Raw genomic sequence first — 25,099 nt, forward strand, 5'->3', positions numbered from 1 at the left:
TCCTCAGTGAGGCACCGGCTGAGGAGCAGCCCACACAGAAGGAGGAGCCGCTGGGCGACGACGAAGACGAGGAAGAGGACGAGGAGGAGTACCACTACGTCTATGAGGACGAGGAGGCAGACAAGGAGGACGAGTATGAGAAGAAGGAGAGCCGCAAAATGCCAGAGAGCCAGGACGAGGACAAGACTCTGCAGGAAGTGAAAGGTTTGTAATGAGCTGTTTTAAATTATAATGCACCCGTCTAACTCCCCCTCTCCCTTATTGGCTCTTTGCCCACCACTTAAATATAATCAAACCTTTTTAACTTTTACACTATAGGCAGTTATGCGTAAATCTAAGTCAGACTGTAATTAGATAAGTGTATGCATCAGCAATGCCCTTTCCTCAGCTCGCAGCACTTCTGTTCTGCAGTATCAGAGTACAAGGACAAATCATCCTGCCTCATTTGTAGCCAAACTGCTGCCATTTGCTTTAGGATTTGCTCAAATGTTTGTTTGTTATTGAGACTGGAATTAAGTGCTGCCCCTAGTGGCCGGATGATCTAACCAGCTGTCCCCTGGCAGCGGTGTGCATCCTGGAGGCTGAGACCGGCCCCTGCCGAGCCTCCATGCCCCGCTGGCACTTCGACTTGAGCCAGAGGAAGTGTGTGCGCTTCATTTACGGGGGCTGTGCCGGCAACCGCAACAATTTCGACTCAGAGGAGTACTGCATGGCCGTGTGCAAGCGCCTGAGTAAGTCTCACCAGACCAAGGCTGGTCCGACAGCACCCCCTCCTCTCTTTCTGTTTCTGTCTTTGCTACAGACCCCCCCGCTGAGAACACTCTAGGGTAATATAGTTGTAGTCTGCGACTGACTTCAAGCAGAACACCTGTTCTGCAGCCTGTAGCTGTCACTCATCACACAGCTGTTATTGTCATATATCCTTTCAACACAACAATCACTATTCACGCAACATCTTATCTTTTCTTTTATTATTCCACTGATATGTTAAGTGTTGCAACTGACAATTGTTTTATTATTATAATATTGTTTTTTTAAATTAAATAATTTGACATTTTATTAAGTGAATAAGCTTAGAACAGAGTTTATTTGGTATGTTTGCTTGAAAAGTCTAATCAAAATGTTCACCCTATATAGATCTTAATGATTTCATTTATTATTTATTTAAAATATTTATTAACTACTTTATCTTTCATAAAAAAGTTGACTCATTTTAGGTTATCTTGGTAATACAAATAATTAAATTACTTATAATAACATATCTATATTTGAGGGAACAGTTGGAACATTCCAGTGTTCTATGAAATTCTTGCTCAAATTCATAATCTGCTCTACTTATTATTTATTTAAATGTCCTGATTTAAATCATAATTCTGCCATGTTTGGTCTGGATGTTCTTTAGGCCAATGTCTTGTGTTTGGACAATGTTTAGAATGTAAGACATTTAGCTTTGTTTCTTAAATTCAGGAAGGACTTTTGTAGTAAAACTTTATATTTTACTCAAAGATATACAAAATGAGTGTGGTTTTGGAACTAATACTAAATAATAAAACGATCAACTGTCCTTAAAAAGCCAAGACGAATACGTTTTTGATTGGTTTACAAAAGTCAAAGATAAATTCCCAAAGATACCAAATAAAATATACACAACATTCCTATTTTTCCTTTATATAGTGTTTAGTGATATGCATCTTCCAACACACTTGAGTTTTCTTTCTTCTCTGTTTGCATGTCAGTGTTTACTCCTGCCATTTGTTCATGTTTCTCTCTGCCTGTCTGTCTGTCTGCCTGTCTGTCTGTCTGTCTGCCTGCCTGTCTGTCTGTCTGCCTGTCTGTCTGCCTGCCTGCCTGCCTGCCTGCCTGTCTGTCTGTCTGTCTGTCTGCCTGCCTGTCTGTCTGTCTGCCTGCCTGCCTGTCTGTCTGTCTGCCTGCCTGTCTGTCTGCCTGTCTGTCTGTCTGTCTGTCTGTCTGCCTGTCTGTCTGTCTGTCTGTCTGTCTGCCTGTTTGTCTGCCTGTCTGTCTGCCTGTCTGTCTGCCTGCCTGCCTGCCTGTCTGTCTGCCTGTCTGCCTGTCTGTCTGCCTGCCTGCCTGCCTGCCTGTCTGCCTGCCTGTCTGTCTGTCTGTCTGTCTGTCTGTCTGTCTGTCTGCCTGTCTGTCTGTCTGCCTGTTTGTCTGCCTGTCTGTCTGCCTGCCTGCCTGCCTGTCTGTCTGCCTGTCTGCCTGTCTGTCTGCCTGCCTGCCTGCCTGTCTGTCTGCCTGTCTGTCTGCCTGCCTGCCTGCCTGTCTGTCTGCCTGTCTGCCTGTCTGTCTGCCTGCCTGCCTGCCTGCCTGTCTGCCTGCCTGTCTGTCTGTCTGTCTGTCTGTCTGTCTGTCTGTCTGTCTGTCTGTCTGTCTGCCTGCCTGTCTGCCTGCCTGTCTGTCTGCCTGCCTGCCTGTCTGTCTGTCTGTCTGTCTGTCTGTCTGTCTGTCTGCCTGTCTGCCTGCCTGTCTGTCTGCTTGCCTGCCTGTCTGTCTGTCTGTCTGTCTGTCTGCCTGTCTGCCTGTCTGTCTCTCACAGAGCACTGCCACTCATTTTGCCCGAACCTCACCAGCATATATCAGCAAGCATTTTTTTTGCACCTTAGAATGACTCACATTTCATCAGTTCAAACGCAGTCCATGGTCATCATAACCAATTGGCTTTTTCTTTGACATTTTGCTAAATAAAAAAGATTTTAAGAGCTGAAGCAGCAAAGTTCAAAGCAGGAACAATGCGTTAACCTCCTCCTGTTCTTGACGATGAGGTCTCTTCCGGTTTGCGAGCTTGGAGCGTTATTGTTTTTGCGAGGGAGTGAGTCCTGCGTGACTGTAAACCGAGGAACGCCAGAACGGAGCCCTCTGGCCTCGCCCCAGATGACCCAGCCGTCAAACGCAGAGACATTTCCATTAGTGTTGGAGACGCGACTTGTCAGCAGAAAGCCGATGGGAAGATGAAAGGAATTCGAAAGGAAAGACTGTCAGATTCTGTTACATTGATCAGAGTTACTGAGGGTGGAGGAACGGCAATGAGAGGAGTGCTTCTGTGAGGATTTTGGTCCAGCTTCAATCCGCCTTTCAGCTCAATTTCGCTCTGTGTCCAGTTCCCTGTCAGTCTTTGTCTCTCTGGCTAACGTTGTGCGCCTCGTCTGTCTGTCTGTTCGCCTGGTTGTCAGTTTGCAGCATCGTCCACTCACCGTTTGTTTCTGAATTTGCAGCCATGTCACCAACCCCTCAGCCCACTGATGATGTGGACATCTACTTTGAGACCCCCGCTGACGACAAGGAGCACAGTCGCTTCCAGAGGGCCAAGGAGCAGCTAGAGATCAGGCACCGCAACCGCATGGAGAGGGTGAGTTACCAGGTCCAGTCAGGACACAACACTGCTTATTAAATAGGAATTAGTACTATTTTTACCTGAAGATAATTTACAAACTTCCAAAAGACTTCTCTATATTTCAGAATGTATGTGTTTGTTTTGTACTACAATTAAAATGAAATGCAGTACATTAGTTTAACCAGACAAATTAATAAGAACATTAAAAATCCGACGTCATTGGTAAAATAAACTGGAAACTTAGCAATCAAGTGCAAAATTATGCCTGAAAGAGATATTATTATGTTAATATTTCTTCTCACCCTCTGTCTGAAACCAGAACCCAGTCTGCTCTGATTGGTCAGCTGGTTGGCTCTGTTGTGATTGGTCAACTGCTTAGAGATGTCCCGTCCCTTAGCCTATCATGTACAATGTGTTGCAGTGCTAGCCAATAGAAGCGCTTGTATTACATAATGAGGTAAACAAAAGAGGCGTTCCAGAAAATGTAAATAGAACATTCATCTCAGGTTATCACTATTGGAATACCAACCCAGTTTCAACCAATGAGTAGACTGCAGTGGGCCAAAAGAAAAAGTATTTCAAATATTTTGACCCCAATAATAATTGGAGATCACTTTGCACTTTTCTGGACTGGAAAACCAATTCAATAGAAGTTGTTGGGGTTCAGCTGAGAGGACGTGCAAATGGGCTGCAGATCCTAAAATTGATGATTGTGAATGTTGGTATTTCTGATTTTTCACAAATAAAATGCCAAAAAGAAGCAAAGTCATACTTCAAGGATAATTTACCTTTGTGCATTGGATTGAGTCGAAGTGTAAAGAATTGCTGTTTGACTCGCTTCGACTGACTGTCTTACATTTCTCTTCATTTCCGTTTCTCTCCCTGCAGGTGAGGAAAGAGTGGGAGGAAGCTGATCGTCAGGCTAAGAACCTGCCCAAGGCTGAGCGGCAGACATTGATTCAGGTAAGTCGCTGATCCGTCCCCCGGCGAGTCCCCCCTTTGTCTCCTTGTTTGGGTGAGATATGGTGGCTTACTGCCTCCGGTCCCTCACTCCCCGTGCCATTAAATATCTCTTTTCCCTGGCTGCTCTATCCTTATCACTGAGGCTAAATTAGGGCACTGTCTGAATGGGGAGACTTCTAAATGAGTCAAGCCTGAGAGGCGACAGGAGTGTAACTGAGAGGTTGAAGGGGCTGTGCCGTACTGTTGCATATAAACATTAGTTTATGTTTGTAGCACTTCCAAGCCATGGTGGAGTCCCTGGAGGAGGAGGCAGCCAGCGAGAAGCAGCAGCTGGTGGAGACTCATCTGGCCCGGGTGGAGGCCATGCTGAACGACCGGCGCCGTCTGGCCCTGGAGAACTACCTGGCTGCCCTGCAGGCCGACCCCCCCAGGGTAAACGGCACACACTGGCCTCTGAGAGCATCTTCTATCCCCTCCTCACCTCTCTCCATCTGTGTACTGCTTCTATCTTGCCTAAGTCAAACACACACATCTCTGTCAGACCACGCTCAAACCCTACTCTACTCATGGCCTGTAGATAATCTCATATGCTGTCAAAAGACCCTCTGTCAACTTGCAATTCACCATGTGGAGAATGGATTACCCTAGTCAGGAAAACACACATCCCAAAATCCTCCATGAGCACTATGTCAATCATATTTGACTAACCCTATGTTGGTTTTTTGTATTCCTCTTATCTAATTGTCTTGTTATCCTTTGCCAGCACAGAATGTGGCACTGGGTGCTGCTGGCTTCTCTTGTCCCCCAAACAGGAAGATTTACATATGTTTTATAACCTGAACTGAGAGCAGTCATTTCTAATCCTGCTTCTGTTACACCTCGGAAATTGGTCATTGCATCATCTGTGGTGTGGTGCTATTTCAGAAGGTGCTGCAGAAGGTTTAATGTCATGTCATATGCAATGAAAGCTAAGATATGTGAAGGATTTGCAAAAGATAACACATATTTTTATCTTCAGTTTTTGGGTCATATTGTTTCATCATTTAATGGTTTACTGAAGCTGGGACTGATATAATAATAATCCTTATATTTATAAGAAAATTGATTGATTGATTTTGCCATATTTAAATGACTGTGTTGATGTGAGGCAACACACATATAACTTTAAACCTTTATTTACACTAATGGCCCGTCCACACGGCGGCGTGCGTTGAAGCTTCAACGCTTCTACCCATTCACTTTGAATGGGGTGACGTCACGCTTTGCCGAACTGCATTGTGGGAGCGTCGCTTCGTTTTGCTCGTGTTGCTCGTTTCAAAAGTTGAGCAATGTTCAACTTTTGAAGCTTCGGCGGAAGCGTCAACCAATCGAATCATATGCCAGTACAAGCTCTAGCCAATCAAACCGCTGCTTGTGTGTCCGGGGCGGGAGATTCATGTGATTGGTTGTTGGTCGAGTTTCAGACACGCCCGCCGGCGAGCTTCAACGTACGCCGCCGTGTGGACGGACGCTGCGTGAAGTAATAAGCAGTGAGAATTTGCATAATGCACATCCAGAGAACCAACCAATACACTCTTAAATTAGTCAAGGCTGTTCAAGCGTAAAGATTAATTGAATGACAGACTTATTTAGTTGTGCATAAAGCAAAATACCAGAAAATATACCAAAAATATTATTTTAAATTCAGAGGACGAGCATCAGTTTGCACAGACTTCTTTAAAGCAGATGTGTTTCTCTGAAGTTAAAGGAGACCTATCATGCTATATTTGAATAATATATTGTAGGGCCATACCTATAGAAGGTCTATTTATACATTTTCTTTTTCAAAATACCAAACAGATCATGCATTTTAGCCATGCCTCATTTTGCTCTATTTTGCTCTCCTCCACCCCTGTCTGACCACGCCCCCCTGCAAAGGAGGGGGCCGAGTTACGAGCGTCATGTTACCATGCTGTTACCATGCTGTTACCATGCTGTTACCATGCTGTTACCATGCTGTTACCATGCCACAGCAACCTCTCATTCCCCTGATAGGTGGAGAGTTGGCCATATAGGCGGAGCTCCTCGTCACTGACGTCAGACTATTTTCAAATCTGTATCAGTCTGTATCAGATCCGTTGCAGCCCCGTTTATAGAGATTTTGGGTATGGAGGAAAAGAGAGAGGGTTGTGGTTTCTGACACTTGGTGAGTTCCCTGACACACCGGGACACATATTCATGTATAAAAGACTTACAAAGGTGCATTTTCCATGATAGGTCCCCTTTAAACCGGTGAACCCTTTACCAAATGATTTAAAGGCCTGGATGAACATATATAAAGAAAGAATAATTAGACAGTATGAGGATGTCAGGTAACCTGTTTCGCTGATGGTCGATTGTTGTGTTGAGCTTTGATAGTGTTTTTAGTTTCATGTTATTTGAAGTATGCAGCTGTGATTGAAAATGTACCCTACTCCTTTCCATCATGGCCTGCAAAAACTGCTTGAAGTCTACATGTTTGGTTTCATAATAATTGCCATGATTGGAATAAAATAACAAATCTGAAGGGATTGACACAAGAAGAAATTGCTGTCATGTAAATGATACCAACACAAAACAGGATTATTTCATCAGATCCATCCATCATGGTACACAGAAATGGTTATGAGGCTGTTTCACCACCCGACACTTCTAATAACCGCTGGTCCTCCCACTCCATGTCCCGCTCAGCCCCACCGCATCCTGCAGGCCCTGAGACGCTACGTGCGCGCCGAGAACAAAGACCGCCAGCACACCATCCGCCACTACCAGCACGTCCTGGCTGTGGATCCTGAGAAGGCTGCTCAGATGAAGTCCCAGGTCAGTGTTGTGATACCAATGAGCCGGATTTGACAATGGTGAAAATAAAAATCATAGGCTTCTAGTGCCCAAGGAGTCCCATTGCTAGTTTTGTCCAATCAACCATCAAAACACCCAATATATTCCATTTACATCTAAGAATCTGAAACCAGCAAATGTTTGACATTTCTGTTGGAATACATTATCTCAGATTTGTACCATTTATTGGTTATCCACTTTGAGGTCCTTTAGCTCTGTATAATCAATGTGGTTAATTGCTACCTGTCAATAATTTGAGTTTTGCAGCCGTTCTGAGCATTACTGCCAGTAAATATGAAACCTCATTCTGTGAGATCTCACACTCAGACAGGGAGTGATGTCTCAGCCTAACGACGTCTCAGCCTGCTCCTCGCTGCCCTGTCTTCTAAGTGTGTAGGAGGTAGAAAGAGTGTGTTTCTCTGAGTTGAAGCCCGGGAGGAGTGAGTAGGCTGGCTCGTCTGACGGAGAGGGAGGGCGGCTTGTTTCATTCACTTAAGCCCCAGCCGAAGATTAACATTGTGCAGGTCTTGTGTAACGCCGGACTCGGGGATTTGGCTGGAAGCTGCTCTGTTAGATGTACTCTCCTGTTTGTGTGAGTGCCCTCCGACACCGTTACAGATGGATGAAACAACATAGTGAGGCAGGGAGAGGACCTGGAGGGTTACTATTTAGATGAATGGTGGGATCTGGGAGGTGGGGAGCCTCTCTGCTCAGTCATGGGAAACAAATCTCTATTGTTGTGCTCTCACGATGTTCATTTGTGCAGCCTAGTTCCTCTGTGTTTCTTCACTCAGCCAGTCCTGCAGCACGTTCAAATCTCGATGTAGTATTTGCAACTGTTTGTGGATTTGACTTCTTTTACAAAATAATGATTTGTAAACAGGAGGCTGTGCTTTATGTAACAGTTGCTGGGATTATAGATATGTATTTAAAGCCTCATCTCTCTGAGCGAGGTTCCTTGATACAATAAAAAGATATACTCCGAACACATGTCGTTTTTAAAATCAGGATTGTTTGTCAAACATCAACATGAAGTTGCCACAGGGGCTGCGTAATGCTTTTCATTTTGAAAGGTGCGTTATTGCCATCTGTTGCTGGCTCCGGTGCACTGCAGCTATGTGTAGGCAGATCAAAACACAGTCAGCCATCAGAGTTGGGTTTGAAATAAACACCAGTAACCTGCAAAAGCTGGTGAGCTTTTAGTGGCTGCTAGTTGTTTTATTCTGCCAACCACTTCGGCAGCGGAATGTGGAACTGAAGTCTCTAAACCTCACAGAAACGGTTACAGAGACGGGAGAAATTATTATTGGATGGAAAAGAGTGTGTTGCTTTACCCAACGTGTGATGTGGTGGTAGTCTGACAGGCAGTGGATCCTGTCACGGCGGTTCAGAGCTTCAACACTGATTTGAATATTACATGCAGCAACTTGTTTTATGTCTGCCAGATGGCTGGCTGTGTGCGTGCGTGTACGAGTTCATTTTAAGAAAAAAAATTCCAGAGTAGAAAGCACATTTCTGACACTTCTGTTTACATCTGAGAAGAAGAACAACTCTCTTCCTTTAGAACATTTATTTTCGGGGCTAGCTCCCGCTCCACAAAATGTCTACTATAGTAATTGATTACATTTATGCAATTATACAGTCTATTCATACTGATTTATAGTTGTTTTGCACATGCATCATGACATGTTGTTTACTAAAGGAAGCTTCTAGACACAATACCTCTTCTTATATTCTTGATTTTCTTTTTCTTCTCTTCTCACTTCTATTATCTCACCGCACCACCACGCTCTTCCTGCCTCCCTTTGCAAATCTCCAAACAGAGGAGCCCAGACTGTATTCTGCGATAGAACCTCGGCAGTAAATCAATAAACTCGAGAGAATTTCAGGGGGTTTTCCGGGATAAGGGTGTATTTTCTGCTTCATTCATGTAAGCTTGTGAATAAATACTGTCGGGATGAACATTTGAGACCAAATCACTCTGTAATTAGTTGTCACTGGATTAGTGTCAAAACGATGTTTCAGTTTAATGGATTTGTCAAACGCTAGAAAATGATCCATCAATTTTAATGAATGACTTTTCATTTGAAGTATTTAAACAATTCCCATGTCTCTAATGTGAGGATTTTTTCTTATATCATTAAAATGTGTTTATCACTGATAAACTAAGACAACTCCTTGGTTTTAGGACAATACATCTCTTCTGTTCTGGAAGTAAATGGCACGATTATCATTAAAAGTCTTGATTTCTTTATTTTTCTTTGAATTATCCAACATCATTCCCATACAGGAAAGTACTTTCACTTTGATGTCCTCCTAAAGCAGGATTATGGTTACATAACTTCCTGTTTGTCTGTTTTCACGAGCCCAGGTGACGACCCACCTACGTGTGATCGACGAGCGGATGAACCAGAGTCTATCTCTCCTCTACAAAGTACCTTATGTTGCCGAGGAGATTCAGGATGAAATTGGTGAGTCGTGTTCAGTCGAAAGCCCAGAGGCAGCTTTGAGGAGGAAGGGTGTTATAAGAATAAAGTGAAATGAAAACACTGATGAAATTCACACATGTGCCAGACAGATAAAGCCAATATATTACATCTCCTCTGACTCTCAGTGATATTTCTTTCTTATATTTGGTGCAAACAGACAAAAATATAGGAGGAGACCGGTAGAAGGGCTTTAGTGCCGTCTCTAAACCAATTGTCAGAGTCTAATGTTTTTTTTTTTATCTCAGTATGAGTTTGTGCAAGGAGATGTAATACTCTTTGTTTTTAGAATTCTCACCTCGCCAGCTCTAGTTTTTACTAGCAGATCTGGAACCTGTATTTCCAGTGCTACAAGTCTGTTTTTGTTTGCTGCAGAGCAGATTAAAGCAGAGCGGGTGCAGTGACAGAACTGGGTCACCATGGCAGCCTCCTGTTGGGAGATGTGCAGATTTACATGGAAAATAGCTCTCGGAATATTAGTAATTAGCCGTTAGCAGGAATGGGAACCGACGTCTCCAGCAACAATAATTGAGTGAAACTGGTTCTGCTGCCATGTCCCAGGGTTACAGGTGTTTCACATGTGCCAAGGCGTCTCATACTAATTTCCCTTTTTTCCGCAGACGAGCTTCTCCAGGAGCAGAAAGCCGACATGGACCAGTTCCTGTCGTCCATCTCTGAGTGGCAGCCAGATGTCACCGTGTCGTCGTCGGAGGAAGAGGAAAGCGTGGAGGTCCCCGTGTCCGAGGGGAAACCCTACCGGCCCGTCCAAGTCAAATCCCTGGGCTCCCGTCCAGAACTAGAAGGTGAGCGGCTCCAGCCTCAGACACAGGCAGCATGGTGAACAGCTCTGTGTGCAGGACGAAAGCCCCTACACATAAGTCAGTCTGAAGGACATTGGCAACAAAGCACGCCAGAACTGTCGCACAGTGAGGTTTACAATGTGTTTTATGGCGATGCAAATGTGCTGTGGAGCCATGGTGTTTATCTGTGCCTGCACAGTTCCCTGTGGCCTTGCCTTCAACGCAGCACTACTGAAACTCAGATAAATGCACAATGCCTCAGGCTTTGGTGCTGAGCTGGAGCCAAAAGCTTAGGAAAGAAAATGAGCAGTTATGGCTCTCTTTGTCACATTTGCGCCAAACAAAAGATGAACCCTCAAGGAGAGAAACAAGTGATGGAAAGCTTCAAGCATTATGGAAGGCACATCACCAGTTAACCCCAGAGGAACATTTCATATACATGCCAACACCCCAGAGGGCTCAGACAAAGCCAGGCAGTTTTGAAATGGCTCCCTTTCGGACACTTCCCTGCTGAACTCTCTTCCTGAATCAATTAACACAGCTTGATAATCCTTTTCTCTTCTCACCTAAGTTAACTCTCTTCTCTCCTTTCCCCCTTTTCTTTTTTTTCTGTTGCTCATTTCTAATGCCAAGGCGATCTATCAGACTCCCCACGTGCCTTCAAGAAAGGTTGGTGCCTCTGTTGCGTCTTGTTTTTCCACCTACTCCTCATTCCTCATTTACTATTTTGTTCCACTCTTCTCCTCTCCCTCGGTGCTCTGGTATCCTCCCTCTCTCTACCACCATTTATATTTTATCAAATGCCATCTGGTAGTTCATTTTCTCATTTTTCGCTGACTCATACTGGCTGCGTGTTTGGGTTTTTCAGTTGCTCTTATGCTTTTCATTATACTGGGATTATCACCTCATGCTGAAAAGTCAAGCAGTGGCATCTAAAGTCTGGTCGATTTGGTTCCAGCCTCCTCTCAGTCACCTCAGTCGCGTGTTGGCTGTCAGCCTGTCCTCAGTATACATTTGTCAAACCACCTCTTAATTATTCCTCCTCCCTCAGACTCATTCCCCTCATCAGTCGCCCTCTTTCTGACGGGAGCTGTGTGATTTAGTGGCCCTGTCTGCGGCTCCGTGTTCCTGCCGCTGACCTACAGCCCCATCTAAATTTGGCCCAATTTGTCCTCCAAGATCTGAGACAGCGGCTTGGTGACGTCACCTGTTTTGTCTGATCCGGACTTAACCTTGTGGCCTTACTCAGTGAACACAAAGACACCTTAATCTAATAGTTGAATCTAAAATATATATGGATTTTCTTTATTTTTAAATGGATGCACACCCTTCCCTGCTGTTTGATCCATAGTCTACAGAGCTCCTCAGGGGGCACACCGTTGAAAATAAATCAATGTGTAAATATGTGCTTTTGGATAAACATTTAAATATACAAATTAAACCAAAATGTCAGCACTGTTGTACCAAAAGCATACAGAGACCTAAATCAATAGCATTGAAAACTAAATGGGAATAATATGGCCCCTTTAAACTTGGAAGTCACTACACTGCATGATTTAAATATAGCTCTTTTAAATTGATACTGTATTAGAGAAAAAGTGCAAAACGGTCCCAAAATGTAGGCTACTATTCAGTATCACAGAATCATTACCTTTAGAAATATGTGTCTATTGTGATACACAGCAGATCAAATAGTGATATTATGTTAACCCAATGATAAACTGTGAATTGTATGGGTGTCCACATCGATTTCTTGTTTTTTTTACAATGTGATCCCAGTACTAGTATAGAAAAATAAGAAAGAAAATCAGCAAGAATTTCAACATTCGGACACAGCAAATACTGACATGTGTTTGATAGACGATTCAATTGCTCTGTCGATTGACTGATCAATTAATGGACTAATTGTTTCAGCACTTTTTCAAATCAATGCAGAGGAGAAGTCATTGCTCCCATAGAGGTCACACCCATTGTGCTGCGTGGTATTGTGTGTACACTGCTGTACCGTCTGATAACCTGCCGGAGCTGCAGACGTCACTCCAGCTTGAGTAACCATTCGTAACCGCACACCATTGTTCCTCACTTAATCCAAAGGCAATTGTACCAATCTTTAGTGTGTGGCGTTGGCTGACTAGCAGACAATAAGCAGACGGTGGAGTCCTCGCTGCTGTACATCGCTCAGGACGCTGCCCTCACTGGCCCGCTTTTTCTCTCACTTCCTGATTTATTCATGGCATATCTAGTGTGTATATTAATAGATCCTATGCCTATTTCGAAACCATCAGTCCAACAAGCATATTCCACTATCTGGCCCAGTTTTTGAATGATCATCTGTCAAAACTCAAGGGATCTTTTGATGAGAAACTACATTGATGCTGAGTTCTGGCCATAACATTGGAGATAAGTGAAGGGTATTAAAATCCAGGATGTAAATTGTTAAGAACAGTCTCATTTAAAGGGGCCCTATTGTGCTTTTCCCTTTCCTGTAGTGTGTTATATAGGTTTGTGTGCATGTAAATGGTCTCCAAAGACTAAAATCCCCAAATGTCCTTCCAGAGCTAGTTTCTCTTCCACACACTCCTGCCTGAAAAGCCTCCATTGTTTACTTCCTTAACATAGTGATATCACTATTTAGTACTAGCGCTTCTATTGGCTAGTGCTCCAACACATTGTACATGATAGGCTAAGGGGCGGGACATCTCTAAGCAGTTGACCAATCACCACAGAGCTGGCCAGCTAACCAATCAGAGCAGACTAGGCTCTGGTTTCAGACAGAGGGTGAAAAGAGGTGCTGCAGCACAGGCAGTATGAGAAATATAGAGATCTCTTTGGACATTAAAGCATGGAGACATGTCACAGTACAGACACACAATACAAATATGAACCTGAAAATGAGCAGAATAGGGTCAATGGATGTTTATAGAGCATGCTAAGCACTACTTTGAGGGGGCCTTTGTAGAAAAAGTATGGTCAGTGTGGTGTTGGCGTCACAGTGCTCACACTGTGCTGAGTGGAAGAAAGGGCTTTGTTGTCAGCAGTGCAGTGAGGAGACTGTGGTGACAGTGGTGAGGAATAGAGCTGGATATCTATGTGCAGCTGTCCACCATCAGTACCCATCCCTGTGTGTGTTAGTTTGTTTGTGCTGCTCTGCTGTTATTGACGGTGCTCCTTTACCTCCCGCAGGCTCCGCCATGTCTGGTTTAGATGGTCTGATAGGTGCTGAGGAGAGAATCATCAACAGCAAACCCAAGATCAGCAACAATGTGGTAAGAGCTTCGCTGCCGCTTCATCGTTCTGTTTTGTGCTTCAAAGCTTTTTCTACAACGCGCAAACTGAGAGCAGAATTGTCAAAGCAGGAGAAATAGTGTTAAATATTCAAATGTATTCCCTGTGTTAAATATCATTACAGTTTCAAAAAAGTACACAGTGCTTTTGCATGTTTACCTTTGGCCTCTGCAAACCAACCCTTATCCACATTATCGCCACACGTCGCATGCTATGTTTTTTATTTGCCAGACACACCTTTCTTTCTTGTGTTTTTTTGTTTATCGTTGCTTGGCTGCAGAATGCTGTGTTTCGCATGCTAATCCAACACCAACTGCAAAGCTGTGTACTTGTATGTGTAAATATGCCAGTTTTTGAATGCATGCATGTTTCTTTGTTTTGTTTTTTGAAGTCCTCTAAGACGGAGCAATCTGAGGTTTTAAAAATAACAAATGGCGACTAAACGCCATCCTTTGTTCCCGTGGGACTCTGGACTGCTCTGTCTCTACAATCAGCAGATTTTGTTTCTGCCTCCTGAACACACCCACTTCCACTCACAGCGCTTCTTCTTTAGACTAGAGCTCTCAATAATGAAAGTAAACTGTGTGCCGAGGGGAAAGTCTGTTGTTGATGCCTGCAAACCCCCCCCCCCCCCTCTCTCTCTCCTCCCAGTTTGTACAAGACAGCTCCGAGTGTATCATCACACAAACACAGATAATCTCTACAGTTTACTTCGCTCCACATTCACACCCTCTTGCTCTCCGCCTGCCTATCTCTCCCTCTCTTCCTCTCACTATCTATCTCACACACATACGATCTCTCACACACTTTGCGTAACCTGGGCTCCCCTGTCTGTGTTGACAGGTGATTGATGAGTCTCTGGATGTTAAGGAAGTGATTTACAGCGCAGAGAGAGTCAGAGTTATGCATGATGATGAGCTGGTGAGTATAGCGGTGCCCTCCACAGGGCTCTCTGGGGAACTGTAGTTACGAGTAGTGGGGAGAAGATGAAAGAAGGAGGGAGTGTGGGAGTGTGCAAATATACCGGTACTGCGGCTGAATACAAAATAATTTAAAAAAAGACACAGCTTTGGAAAAGATCCCAAATCCACTTTTTGTTTCTGTTTAGGCTAATATGTTTTGGTTATTTCTGCATGAGTGCATGTTTGTTATGTGACTGTATTGGAATGTACACATTGAATATCTCAAGTCATTATGATGAATGTGAATCCACACAAACTGAGTGTGGTCGGTTTATGTGTGAGAATGAGCAGTAAGAAAAGTGGCTTCACATATGATTAGTTTGTGTCATATGTGCCAGATCACATTGTGAGTGTAGGTGACTTTGTGTTTATACTGAATTGGAAAAGAATCTTCCACAAAGACACATTTCATGCATGTGTACACACTATCACGAGTCAGTCATGTCTTACATTGGCTTATATTTTAAAGGGAAATTCTTGTACGTGTAGAGCTGCTCTTATGTTTGTTCTATTATGACTATTGATCCTGAGAACAGTTTACTCATAGCCTTCGCTGTAGATATTTGGAAACACAGATTCAAGCAAGAACACTATTGATCCGGCCGAGGAGTGCGAGCCCACCGCAACAATCAAACTTCTCTTTGAGTCGGACTGAAAGTAAACAAAGACAGGCGTGCATTTGAAATACATTTACTGTAGCTATTGAAGTAACCTACGCAGCATTGCAAATCCACTTTGTGCATGTTAGAAAATAAGCAGGAAACACAAAAAGATAATATGCGTCAGCTGGGGAGGAGAATATATAAATCCTTGAAATAAATTGAATATAAGGAATATCCATTTTTGGGATAATTATGGATATCCTCAGGAATTACTCGCACAAGCTGTCTAGCTTGCTTTCATAAAAGAAAATGGAACAGAAAACCTGATTTGAAAAATGCCTCATTGTGTGCTTTATGTGTGATGCAATAAAACGTTTTTTTCTTAACATAATGTAGGGTAAAGTGATTCCAATTATGTTTTAGTGCCATTTGAGATTGAAGCATCATTTGATCATAATCAAGATAATATGGAGATGTGCAATTTGTGCAATACTACAAATATTAAAAGTGGATATTAATGTGTTTATGATCATTGGTCATAATAGAAAAAATGAATATGAGAGTCAGACTTGAAATACATTTTGAGGTGTCTTTATTCAAAATGGTCATATAGCAGCATGATAACAAGAATTTGAAAATCTATTCAGCATATGAAAAAATACCCGATCAAGATAACTAGTATATGTGTACAATGTCTTAATTTGTACCTCTGCTGTGTCTGACAGTATTGTTGTTGCTCTCCCACCTGTTTCCCCTTAGGAGACCTACCGCCCCCTGGGAGAGGACTTCAGCTTCGGCAGCACTGCGCTGATCGGCCTGCTGGTGATCGCGGTGGCCATAGCAACCGTGATTGTGATCAGTCTGGTGCTTTTGAGGAAGAGGCAATACGGCACCATCAGTCACGGCATTGTGGAGGTAAGGCACCTGTTACCTGGATCTCAAAGAAGTGCGATCAGTCTTATTCCTGGTGTCAGATTTCAATAGAATCGTCAGGGGTTATGTAAAGGGGGTATGGGTCGATGTCAAGCAAATTAGATCATTGTCCCTGCAGCATTTGCATACGATCCACACAGCATATTGTAAGTGCACTCTGACCTTGTTTGAGTGCAGGAGTTAACATACATTTACATTTGCTTACACATGCTTTTGTTCATCTGTTCCTGGAATGTCTATATTAATTATTATAGTGACACTTTACTATCACTTTTTTTCCTATTGAAAAATATATGAACATTTTAGCATGAAAGAATATTATCTAAGAACATTTACGTCAACTCTTTCATTCAAACTATATAATTCCTACAATATTTATATATTTTAAAACGGAAAAAACAAATAAAGATAACAATATAACAAAGACAAATATGCACAGAAAGACTGTAAATTAAAGAGGACATATTATGCAAATGTTCAGCTTCATATTTGTATTTTGGGTCTCTATTGAGACATGTTTCCATACTTTAATGTTAAAAAAAGCTCTTTATTTTTGTCATGGCCTGTGCTGAACCTCTTTTTACCCTCTTGTCTTAAAACCAGAACCAAGTCTGCTCTGATTGGTTAGCTGGCCGGCTCTGTTGTGATTAGTCAACCACTTAGAGATTTCCTGCCCCTTAGCCTACAGTATTTAGGACTGCTAGCCAATAGAAGTTGCTATTTTAGCCTTTGCAGAGCATTTACATGCACAAAAAACGATATCACGCATTACAAGGAAAAGGGAACATTTGAAATAGCATAATAGGGCCCCTTTCAAAAAGATGGCATGGTGTGATGGTGCCCCTGTTTAGGTCAGCCATTAACAGTGTGCTTGTCTCACAGGTTGACCCCATGCTGACACCAGAGGAACGCCACCTCAGCAAGATGCAGAACCACGGCTACGAGAACCCCACCTACAAATACCTGGAGCAGATGCAGATCTAACAAGAGCCTACAGGGGGCGCTGTGGAGTCACAGAGGGGGAACATACTACTGACCAATAACATATGCTATTGTTAAAATCATTTGCGTACATCCAAACTCCATTTACTGGTTTGTTCGAAACAATCCTTAAATATTGCTACTACTGCTACTACTGCTACTATTGTACTATAGAGCTCTTTTTGATTTCAAAAGGTGATGTATCTGCCATTTTTGCATTACGGAAAATGTAATTCTGCAGATTTCTCTGTAATTATCAATACAACTCTCTTCAGATCAAGATGTATAACAATTCTTCAGACGTTTTCTTTCTTTTTTTTTTAAGTAAAAGGCAAATCAAACAACATTTAAATGTATTTGAGTGGCCATCATCGAACCGGCATACCAGACACTACAGTACTAATTTTCATCATGCAGGTGTCCTTCATGCAGTTTCTGATGGTTTCTCTCAAAAAAGAATTGGTGTTTTTATTTTGTTTCTTTTTTCCTCTCAATAGATTGCCTGTATATGAAGGTTCTTTGTACCGATTAAAATGTATAGTGAAACAACAAATGAGAAAAAAATGAAATCATGAATTATTTACTTTCCGTTCTTTGTTATGATAACAGACAAAATATACATATACAGTTTAAATATATATATATAAGAATAGATGTTTTTAATTCACCTTTTGTTTTCCCAGGGAAGAGTCAGTTTGGGGTTCTGAGCTTAGCGGTCATGAGTCGTGTTTGCAGGCACACTGTAAGAAAGAGTCAGGGAGGGGGGAGGTGTGCACAGACCCCCAGCTCAAACACATCACACAAAACCTACTCTAAACCCTTACTAAGTGAATGTGATAACATTTCCCCCCTACAACACACAACCACTACCATTTATCAATAGGGAAACAGCAAACATTGGTAGATTAAATATTGACATGTGTTAGTTACATAGTTGAATGTATCCTGGAAGCTTTTTTTCCCATACATGGCTTTGATTTAGTGACAGCGGGCGATGACATTTGTTTGTTTTTGTTTTTTTGTACAAATTATCTGTAGCAAAAACCAAGCACCAGAAAAATGACTTAAAAAACTAATGTAGGTATGATGTACACACATTTTGGAGCAGCTGTTGGCTTTGCTGGTCATAAAGCGTAACAGTCTGATAGATCAACACAGGGCCGGTCTAGGGGCACTAACAATACAAGGAGCACCATAGAGAGGGCCCATCTGCCACCAGGGGGCCCCCAATGAGAGAGAATGTAGCTTATACAAAGTTTTCTGACCCTGAACATACAAATTTGGGGATTGTTAGAAAATAATTCTGGTGGATAGTTTGTTTAATATGTTGGGGACTTAAACAATCTAGATGTTCAGATGTATGGGTAGACAGAAAAGCAAGTGCCGGCCCTGGATCAAAGCCAATTGAAGACAACTTGGAGCTGGAGGGCTGTGCAGGCAGACAGAGACACACAGAAAGACAAGGCTTGGAGAGCTGGTTTTTACAAACAAAATAAAAAGGCTAACTTGTGTGTTTTTACAGGTAGAGAATGACACAAACAAGTCAACTGAATCCTAGAATCCTCTTTTCTCTCTCTCTTAGTATTGTCTTTGTATGCCTGTATAGTTGATGTTGCAATCATGGTTTTTTTCCGGAGGATTACCTGTGGTGTGCATTGTTCTTATATGAAATGATATGATATATATTTTTAAGTTTGTTTTCTTGTTTTCTATTTTTTCCTCTTCCTGTGACAGTATCTCTGTATGTGACTGTCTCACTATGCACCCAAACGGCTTCAATCTTGTAACTGCCTGCTTGATTGTGGGAAGGGACTGGGAACTAATGTGTATATTAGTGATTTTAAAAAGAAATGTGATTGACACCAATGGAAACAGACTTATGGTTACAGGGGGGATACACATCAATAAACTCACAACTTCCATATGAATGTGTCGTCTTTTCATTGATGGATTGATAGAATTTTCAAAATTTTCAATTATTGTATTATTTAATGGGCCAAGACAAATTAAGGTACACATTAATTTAGGGCTGAAGAACATTTGCATAACATTTAATTACATTGTCAATTTTCTTTTATTAAATTGTACAATTTGACATATTTATATTAAAAAAAAATTGTAGCTGGACAATCCCAAAACCGTAAAATATGTAACAAGTATCGAACAAGGCAATTCGTATTCAAGGAACTGGAGTAATTTTTTATGACGAATGATTATCAAAACAGCTTTTAATTAGTGTACTGTTTATTTACTTACAAGTAATCGTTTCATTATTTTAACTGCATGTGTGTTTGCATTACAATTGTAGTAATTATTGTTTTATTTTACTCGAAATACTCTTTATTGGAAGTTGTAATAGGTCCCATATATTGTACAAAATAAGTATAGATGCCCAGCGATGGGAAGTAACATTTACTCAAGTACTTAAGTACAATTCTGAGATAGGCCTACTTGCAGTGGCGGCGCCAGGGTATGGCTGGGGTAGGCTACAGCCATAACAAGAAATGGCTAAGCCTCACCATGAAAAATGATGTTAAAGTAAGCAAAACAAAGTCCGCCAACTCGCGCCGAGTAAATTGCACAGACAGCAGTTAGTAAGATTGATTTCAGTAGTTAGCGTCACATATGTATCCGTTGTAGTGCCGTGAAAAGAGAGTCGGAGGCGGTGTATTAAGAATGAAGTTCCAATCTTTATTATCCATTAATATCAGAGAGGTTAACACATGCACTGCTCTGCCTGATGAGCTAGCAGGAATGGCAGCTAAAGCTACAGGTGTTCCCCACTAATGGGTCCATGTGGCAACACAATAAGCAAGGTGAATTATGGTGTCACCACACAAGCCCCCCCAGAATTCACACATAAACAAAATCAGCATGGCGGGGAGGAACGACACGCCGACCCCCACGACTCCTGAGCACGGGAGTCGGAAAAGTGACTTCCGCCTGTGCGGCCCCCGGAAGGGGAGGGACCGGAACAACAGGTCTTAAATCCGTGACAGGGGACGAGGCCGGGGGGCGGCCCCGTCGCGGAGGTCGAGCCAGCACCACAGGCTGGTCCAAGTCCAGGTGAGCAGCCTTCACCCGGTCCACCGAGACGTGCTCGGCCCTGCCACCCAGGTCGACCACCAGGTGCTTGTCCCCGTGCTCCAAGACCCGGAAAGGCCCATCATAAGGGGGCTGCAGGGGGCCTCTGTGCGCATCGTGCCGGATGAACACGTGCTCCGCCGAGCGGAGCTCTGCGGGAACCTGGGACACCTGAGTACCGTGCTGAGTAGCAGGGATCGGAGCAAAGGCCTCAGCGGCGTACTGCAGGAAAGCCCGCTGGGCCGACGCCGACCAGGGAGCCGATGCGTTAGGGAGGAAATCCCCTGGAACTCTCAATGGCTGCCCGTAGACCATCTCAGCCGTAGAGCACTGCAGGTCTTCTTTAGGCGCAGTCCTCAGGCCCAGCATCACCCAGGGCAGCTTGTCGACGCAATTCCCGTCCTTAAGGCCGGCTTTGAGGGCCGCCTTCATGGAGCGATGGAAGCGCTCGCAGAGGCCGTTAGCCTGAGGGTGGTAAGCGGTAGTCCTGTGCAGCTTAACCCCCAAACCGCCGGCCACGGCGTTCCAGAGTTCGGATGTGAACTGAGAGCCCCTGTCTGAGGAAATGTCCGACGGGGTGCCAAAACAACACACCCACGTTGCAATGAAGGCCCGGGCAACGTCCGCGGCCGACGTCGAAATGAGCGGGACCGCCTCCGGCCAACGGGTCGTCCTGTCCACCATGGTGAGGAGGTAGGAAAAGCCCTGAGAGGAGGGCAATGAACCAACCAGGTCGATGTTGACGTGGTCAAACCTCCTCTCAGGCACCAGGAAACGCTCCAAAGGGGCCTTCGTGTGGCGGTGCACCTTAGCGCGCTGAAAAGCCACGCACTCACCAGCCCAAGTCCTCACTTCCTTTTTCAGCCCATGCCAGACGAACTTCGCGGCCACCAAGCGCACCGAAGGCTTAACGCCGGGGTGTGACAGTCCGTGCACTGCCTCGAACACAGAGCGCCTCCAGCTGGCGGGAATGACTGGCCGCGACAGGCCTGTGGAGACGTCACACAGGAGGGTAACGCCCGCGTCGCCGAACACCACGTCCTCCAAGCGCAGCCTCGCGCCCTCCACCTTCAGAGCCTGGACGCCGGGATCTGTGACCTGGTCCGCCGCCATGCAAGTATAGTCCAGGCCCCTCTGGACGACTCCGATGACGACTCTGGAGAGGCAATCTGCAACCAGGTTCGACTTGCCAGCCACGTGCTTAATGTCTGTGGTGAACTCAGAGATGTAGGAAAGCTGCCGCTGATGACGTGCCGACCAAGGCTCCGCCACTTTAGACATGGCGAAAGTGAGTGGCTTGTGGTCGACACACGCCGTAAACTCCCGGCCTTCCAGCATGAAACGGAAGTGCCGCACGGCCAAATAAAGACCCAGGAGCTCCCAAAAGCGCTGTACCTGCGTTCTCTGGGCGTCAGCTGGCGGCTGAAAAAGGCGAGCGGCTGCCAAGCGCCCTCCACCCACTGCTCGTGCACCGCGCCGACCGCGTAGTCCGACGCGTCCGTGGAGATGGAGATGGGAGCCGTAGATGATGGGTGTGCCAGCAAAGCCGCCTGAGCCAATGCGGTCTTGACCTCAGCAAAAGCGACGTCCGCCTCTGCCGTCCAGTCGATCGCCTGGACGGGGGTCTTGCCCTTCAATGCTTCATACAGCGGCCGCATGATGTGTGCGGCCCGGGCGATGAAACGGTGGTAGAAGGTCACCATCCCCAGAAACTCATGGAGCGACCGGGCTGTGAGCGGGCGAGGAAAAGCCGCAACAGCCTCCACCTTCGCCGGCAGAGGTGCCGCACCGCCCTTGGTGACGCGGTGCCCCAGGAAATCAATGTCAGACACCCCGAACTGGCACTTTGCAGGATTGATGATTAATCCGTTGAGCCGCGTGAAAAGGGCTCGGAGGTGGGACAGGTGCTCCTGCACTGAAGCGCTGGCGACGAGTATGTCGTCGAGGTAGACAAACACAAACGGCAGGTCCCGCAGCACCGAATCCATCAGGCGCTGGAACGTCTGAGCAGCATTCTTGAGTCCAAAAGGCATCCGCAGGAACTCAAAAAGTCCAAAAGGCGTTATCACTGCTGTCTTGGGAATGTCCAGGGGCCAACAGTCTGAGAAGCGTGTCTGCCCCCGACAGCGAGCCCGACAGCCCGTCGTCATATGCTGCGCTGCCAAGTGTGCACACGAGGGAAGAAAACGTTAGGCATTAACCAAACGCCTATTCTTAACGTCCACTAAGAGTCCATGAGCACACAAAAAATCCGCTCCGAGGAGGGGAAAAGAAATGTCAGCTGTCACAAAATCCCAGCTGAAACGCTGTCCTCCGATGCACAAACACATAGGCCTCACGCCGTACGTGCGAATGGGACCACCGTTAGCCGTCGTCAATCGTGGTCCGTGCCCACCCCGGGTGACGTCTTCACTCGACGCTGGAACTACGCTCCGTTGAGCGCCCGTGTCACACAGAAACAGGCTCCCCGAAACGCTGTCCCTGACGAAGAGGAGCCTGCACGTGCCGCAGACGCTCAGGGCCACTACTGAGCGCCGGCCCCTCCGTTTCCCGGGGGTTTGTAGCTGCACGGGGCGATGCATTTCTTCGCCATTGTCCCGAAACGTGTGTGGTAAAAGCACTCTCCGGTGTATCCACGCCGGCTCGATACAGCCGTGTCCTGCCTCCGCCACACTTTCTTGACTGCAGATGGGCCGCTGAGCGTCGCGGCTAACGTCTCTGCACCGGGCTGTTGTGTAGCAAGGAAAAAACGATCTGCTTCCTCAGCCAAGGCACGGGGCTCCGTGACAGGCATGTTGGCCAGCGCCGTGTTGGCCAGCGCCGTCTGGACCCGGGGAGGCAAGTGACGCAGGAAAATCTCCGTGAATAGAATCCGGGGATCTTCCCCCCCCTAGCAGATTTAGCATTTTCTCCATTAGCTGGTTTGATTGATTGATTGAAAAGTTTATTAACAGCTTGTATATTGGGTACAGTACAGTACAGCTCAAAACATACAATTGTTAAGGGGATGCAGACCAGAGAAATACTTTCGTCTTGTTTACATCAGGGTCCCCCATTTCCAATTCATCATAAACCGGGAAGGCTTGCTGTCTCCTAGGCCTTGAATGTCAAGTATCTGGCAGGCCCTCTCCTTAGCAGATAAGCTAAATGTCTTAAGGAGAAGGGCCTTCATCGCCTCATATTTGCCATGGTGTGGGGGGTCTGTGATAAATCCCACCAATCTGGACGACGTGGAGCTCCCCAGCGCTGCTACCACATGGTAGTATTTCAGGTCCCCGTCACGGACCTGTCGGCAGGCGAAATGTGCCTCCACGTGTGCGAACCATGCCTCCGCGGCGTGCTCCCAGAATTCCGGCAGCTTTATGAAAACATCGCGCTCAGCCATGTTCGTTAATTTTCCGGAAACTTTCTCGGAAAATTCAGGGTCACCAGTGTAGTGCCGTGAAAAGAGAGTCGGAGGCGGTGTATTAAGAATGGAGTTCCAATCTTTATTATCCATTAATATCAGAGAGGTTAACACATGCACTGCTCTGCCTGATGAGCTAGCAGGAATGGCAGCTAAAGCTACAGGTGTTCCCCACTAAAGGGTCTGTGTGGCAACACAATAAGCAAGGTGAATTATGGTCCCACATGGTGTCACCACACCGTATTATTTAACGAAAATGTACGTTTTAATGCCCCTTGGGTGTGACGTGTGTGATGTCAGTTAATTTAAAGTAAGTTAAAACCCAATACTCACATTTATTAGTGATTCCTCCGCTCGCTGCTGCTTTTAAATCCACTCTGCTGGGGAGACCGGAAGCCATTTCATTTTAAAAAAACTCCCTCTTCCCTGCGCGCATTGCACCCTGGGATATGGTAGGCCGCGGAGTGTCCATCAGATGTATCCTTCAAATTGGGGAAAAGTAGGCTGCATTCGTGGGCCGCATTCGGAGGAGTCTCGTCTTTTTTTGAATTGGGACAGCCTTCTTTTACATTACATTGCATTTAGCTGACGCTTTTATCCAAAGCGACTTTCAATAAGTGCGTTCGACCAACAAAATACAAACTTGAAGAAAACAGAATCATAAGTACATCAGGTTTCATAGAGCAAAAACATTTCAAGTGCCACTCAACTGGCTTTAGGTAAGCCAGTCCTTTATTAGTATATAAGTGCTTTGTTAATAGTTCTATCGCTCGAAGTGGAGTCGAAAGAGATGAGTTTTCAGTCTGCGCCGGAAGGTGTGTAAGCTTTCTGCTGTCCTGATTTCAATGGGGAGCTCATTCCACCATTTTGGAGCCAGGATAGCAAACCCACGTGTTTTTGCTGATGGGAACTTGGGTCCCCTTCGCAGCGAGGGTGCAGCGAGCCGTTTGGTTGATGCAGAGCGGAGTGCACGTGCTGGGGTGTACGGTTTAACCATGTCCTGGATGTAGGAAGGGCCAGATCCATTCGCAGCATGGTACGCAAGTACCATTGTCTTGAAGTGGATTCTAGCAGTTACCGGAAGCCAGTGGAGGGAGCGGAGGAGCGGCGTGGTGTGGGAGAATTTAGGAAGGTTGAAGACCAGGCGAGCAGCTGCATTCTGGATGAGCTGCAGAGGTCGGATGGCACATGCAGGTAGACCAGCCAGGAGGGAGTTGCAGTAGTCTAGGCGGAAGTGACGTAAGCAGTCTACGAATGCACCCTTCGAAGTATGCAACCCCTGAATTGAGACACGGCCACTGGCGCTGTCCAAAGAGAGGGAGGAAAAAGAGAGGCTCCGTGTATTTTATTATTATATTATATAGAGTCGTTATTCATTTGTTTTTAAAG

General features: G+C 45.0%; 1 protein-coding gene across 6 annotated transcripts in view; it reads left to right on the forward strand.

Annotated features, from left to right (window-relative positions):
- aplp2 (amyloid beta (A4) precursor-like protein 2) overlaps window positions 1-19,148 on the forward strand; it is a 62,057-nt gene extending 42,909 nt beyond the window's left edge. Inside the window, exons 6-18 of one of the 6 annotated variants that reach the window (XM_034223018.1) lie at window positions 8-204; window positions 564-731; window positions 3,234-3,367; window positions 4,241-4,315; window positions 4,589-4,747; window positions 7,025-7,153; window positions 9,543-9,642; window positions 10,278-10,460; window positions 11,091-11,126; window positions 13,641-13,723; window positions 14,586-14,663; window positions 16,066-16,221; window positions 17,122-19,148. In XM_034223018.1, the coding sequence (XP_034078909.1) occupies window positions 8-204; window positions 564-731; window positions 3,234-3,367; window positions 4,241-4,315; window positions 4,589-4,747; window positions 7,025-7,153; window positions 9,543-9,642; window positions 10,278-10,460; window positions 11,091-11,126; window positions 13,641-13,723; window positions 14,586-14,663; window positions 16,066-16,221; window positions 17,122-17,223 (1,600 nt within the window). In that variant the 3' untranslated portion in view covers window positions 17,224-19,148. The remainder of the gene's footprint in view (window positions 1-7; window positions 205-563; window positions 732-3,233; window positions 3,368-4,240; window positions 4,316-4,588; window positions 4,748-7,024; window positions 7,154-9,542; window positions 9,643-10,277; window positions 10,461-11,090; window positions 11,127-13,640; window positions 13,724-14,585; window positions 14,664-16,065; window positions 16,222-17,121) is intronic. The other 5 variants (XM_034223022.1, XM_034223023.1, XM_034223020.1 and 2 more) reach the window with 5 other exon arrangements.
- The last annotated feature ends 5,951 nt before the right edge of the window (window positions 19,149-25,099 follow it).

Source organism: Gymnodraco acuticeps, unplaced genomic scaffold, assembly GCF_902827175.1.
Source record: "Gymnodraco acuticeps unplaced genomic scaffold, fGymAcu1.1, whole genome shotgun sequence".
Lineage (NCBI taxonomy): Eukaryota > Metazoa > Chordata > Actinopteri > Perciformes > Bathydraconidae > Gymnodraco > Gymnodraco acuticeps.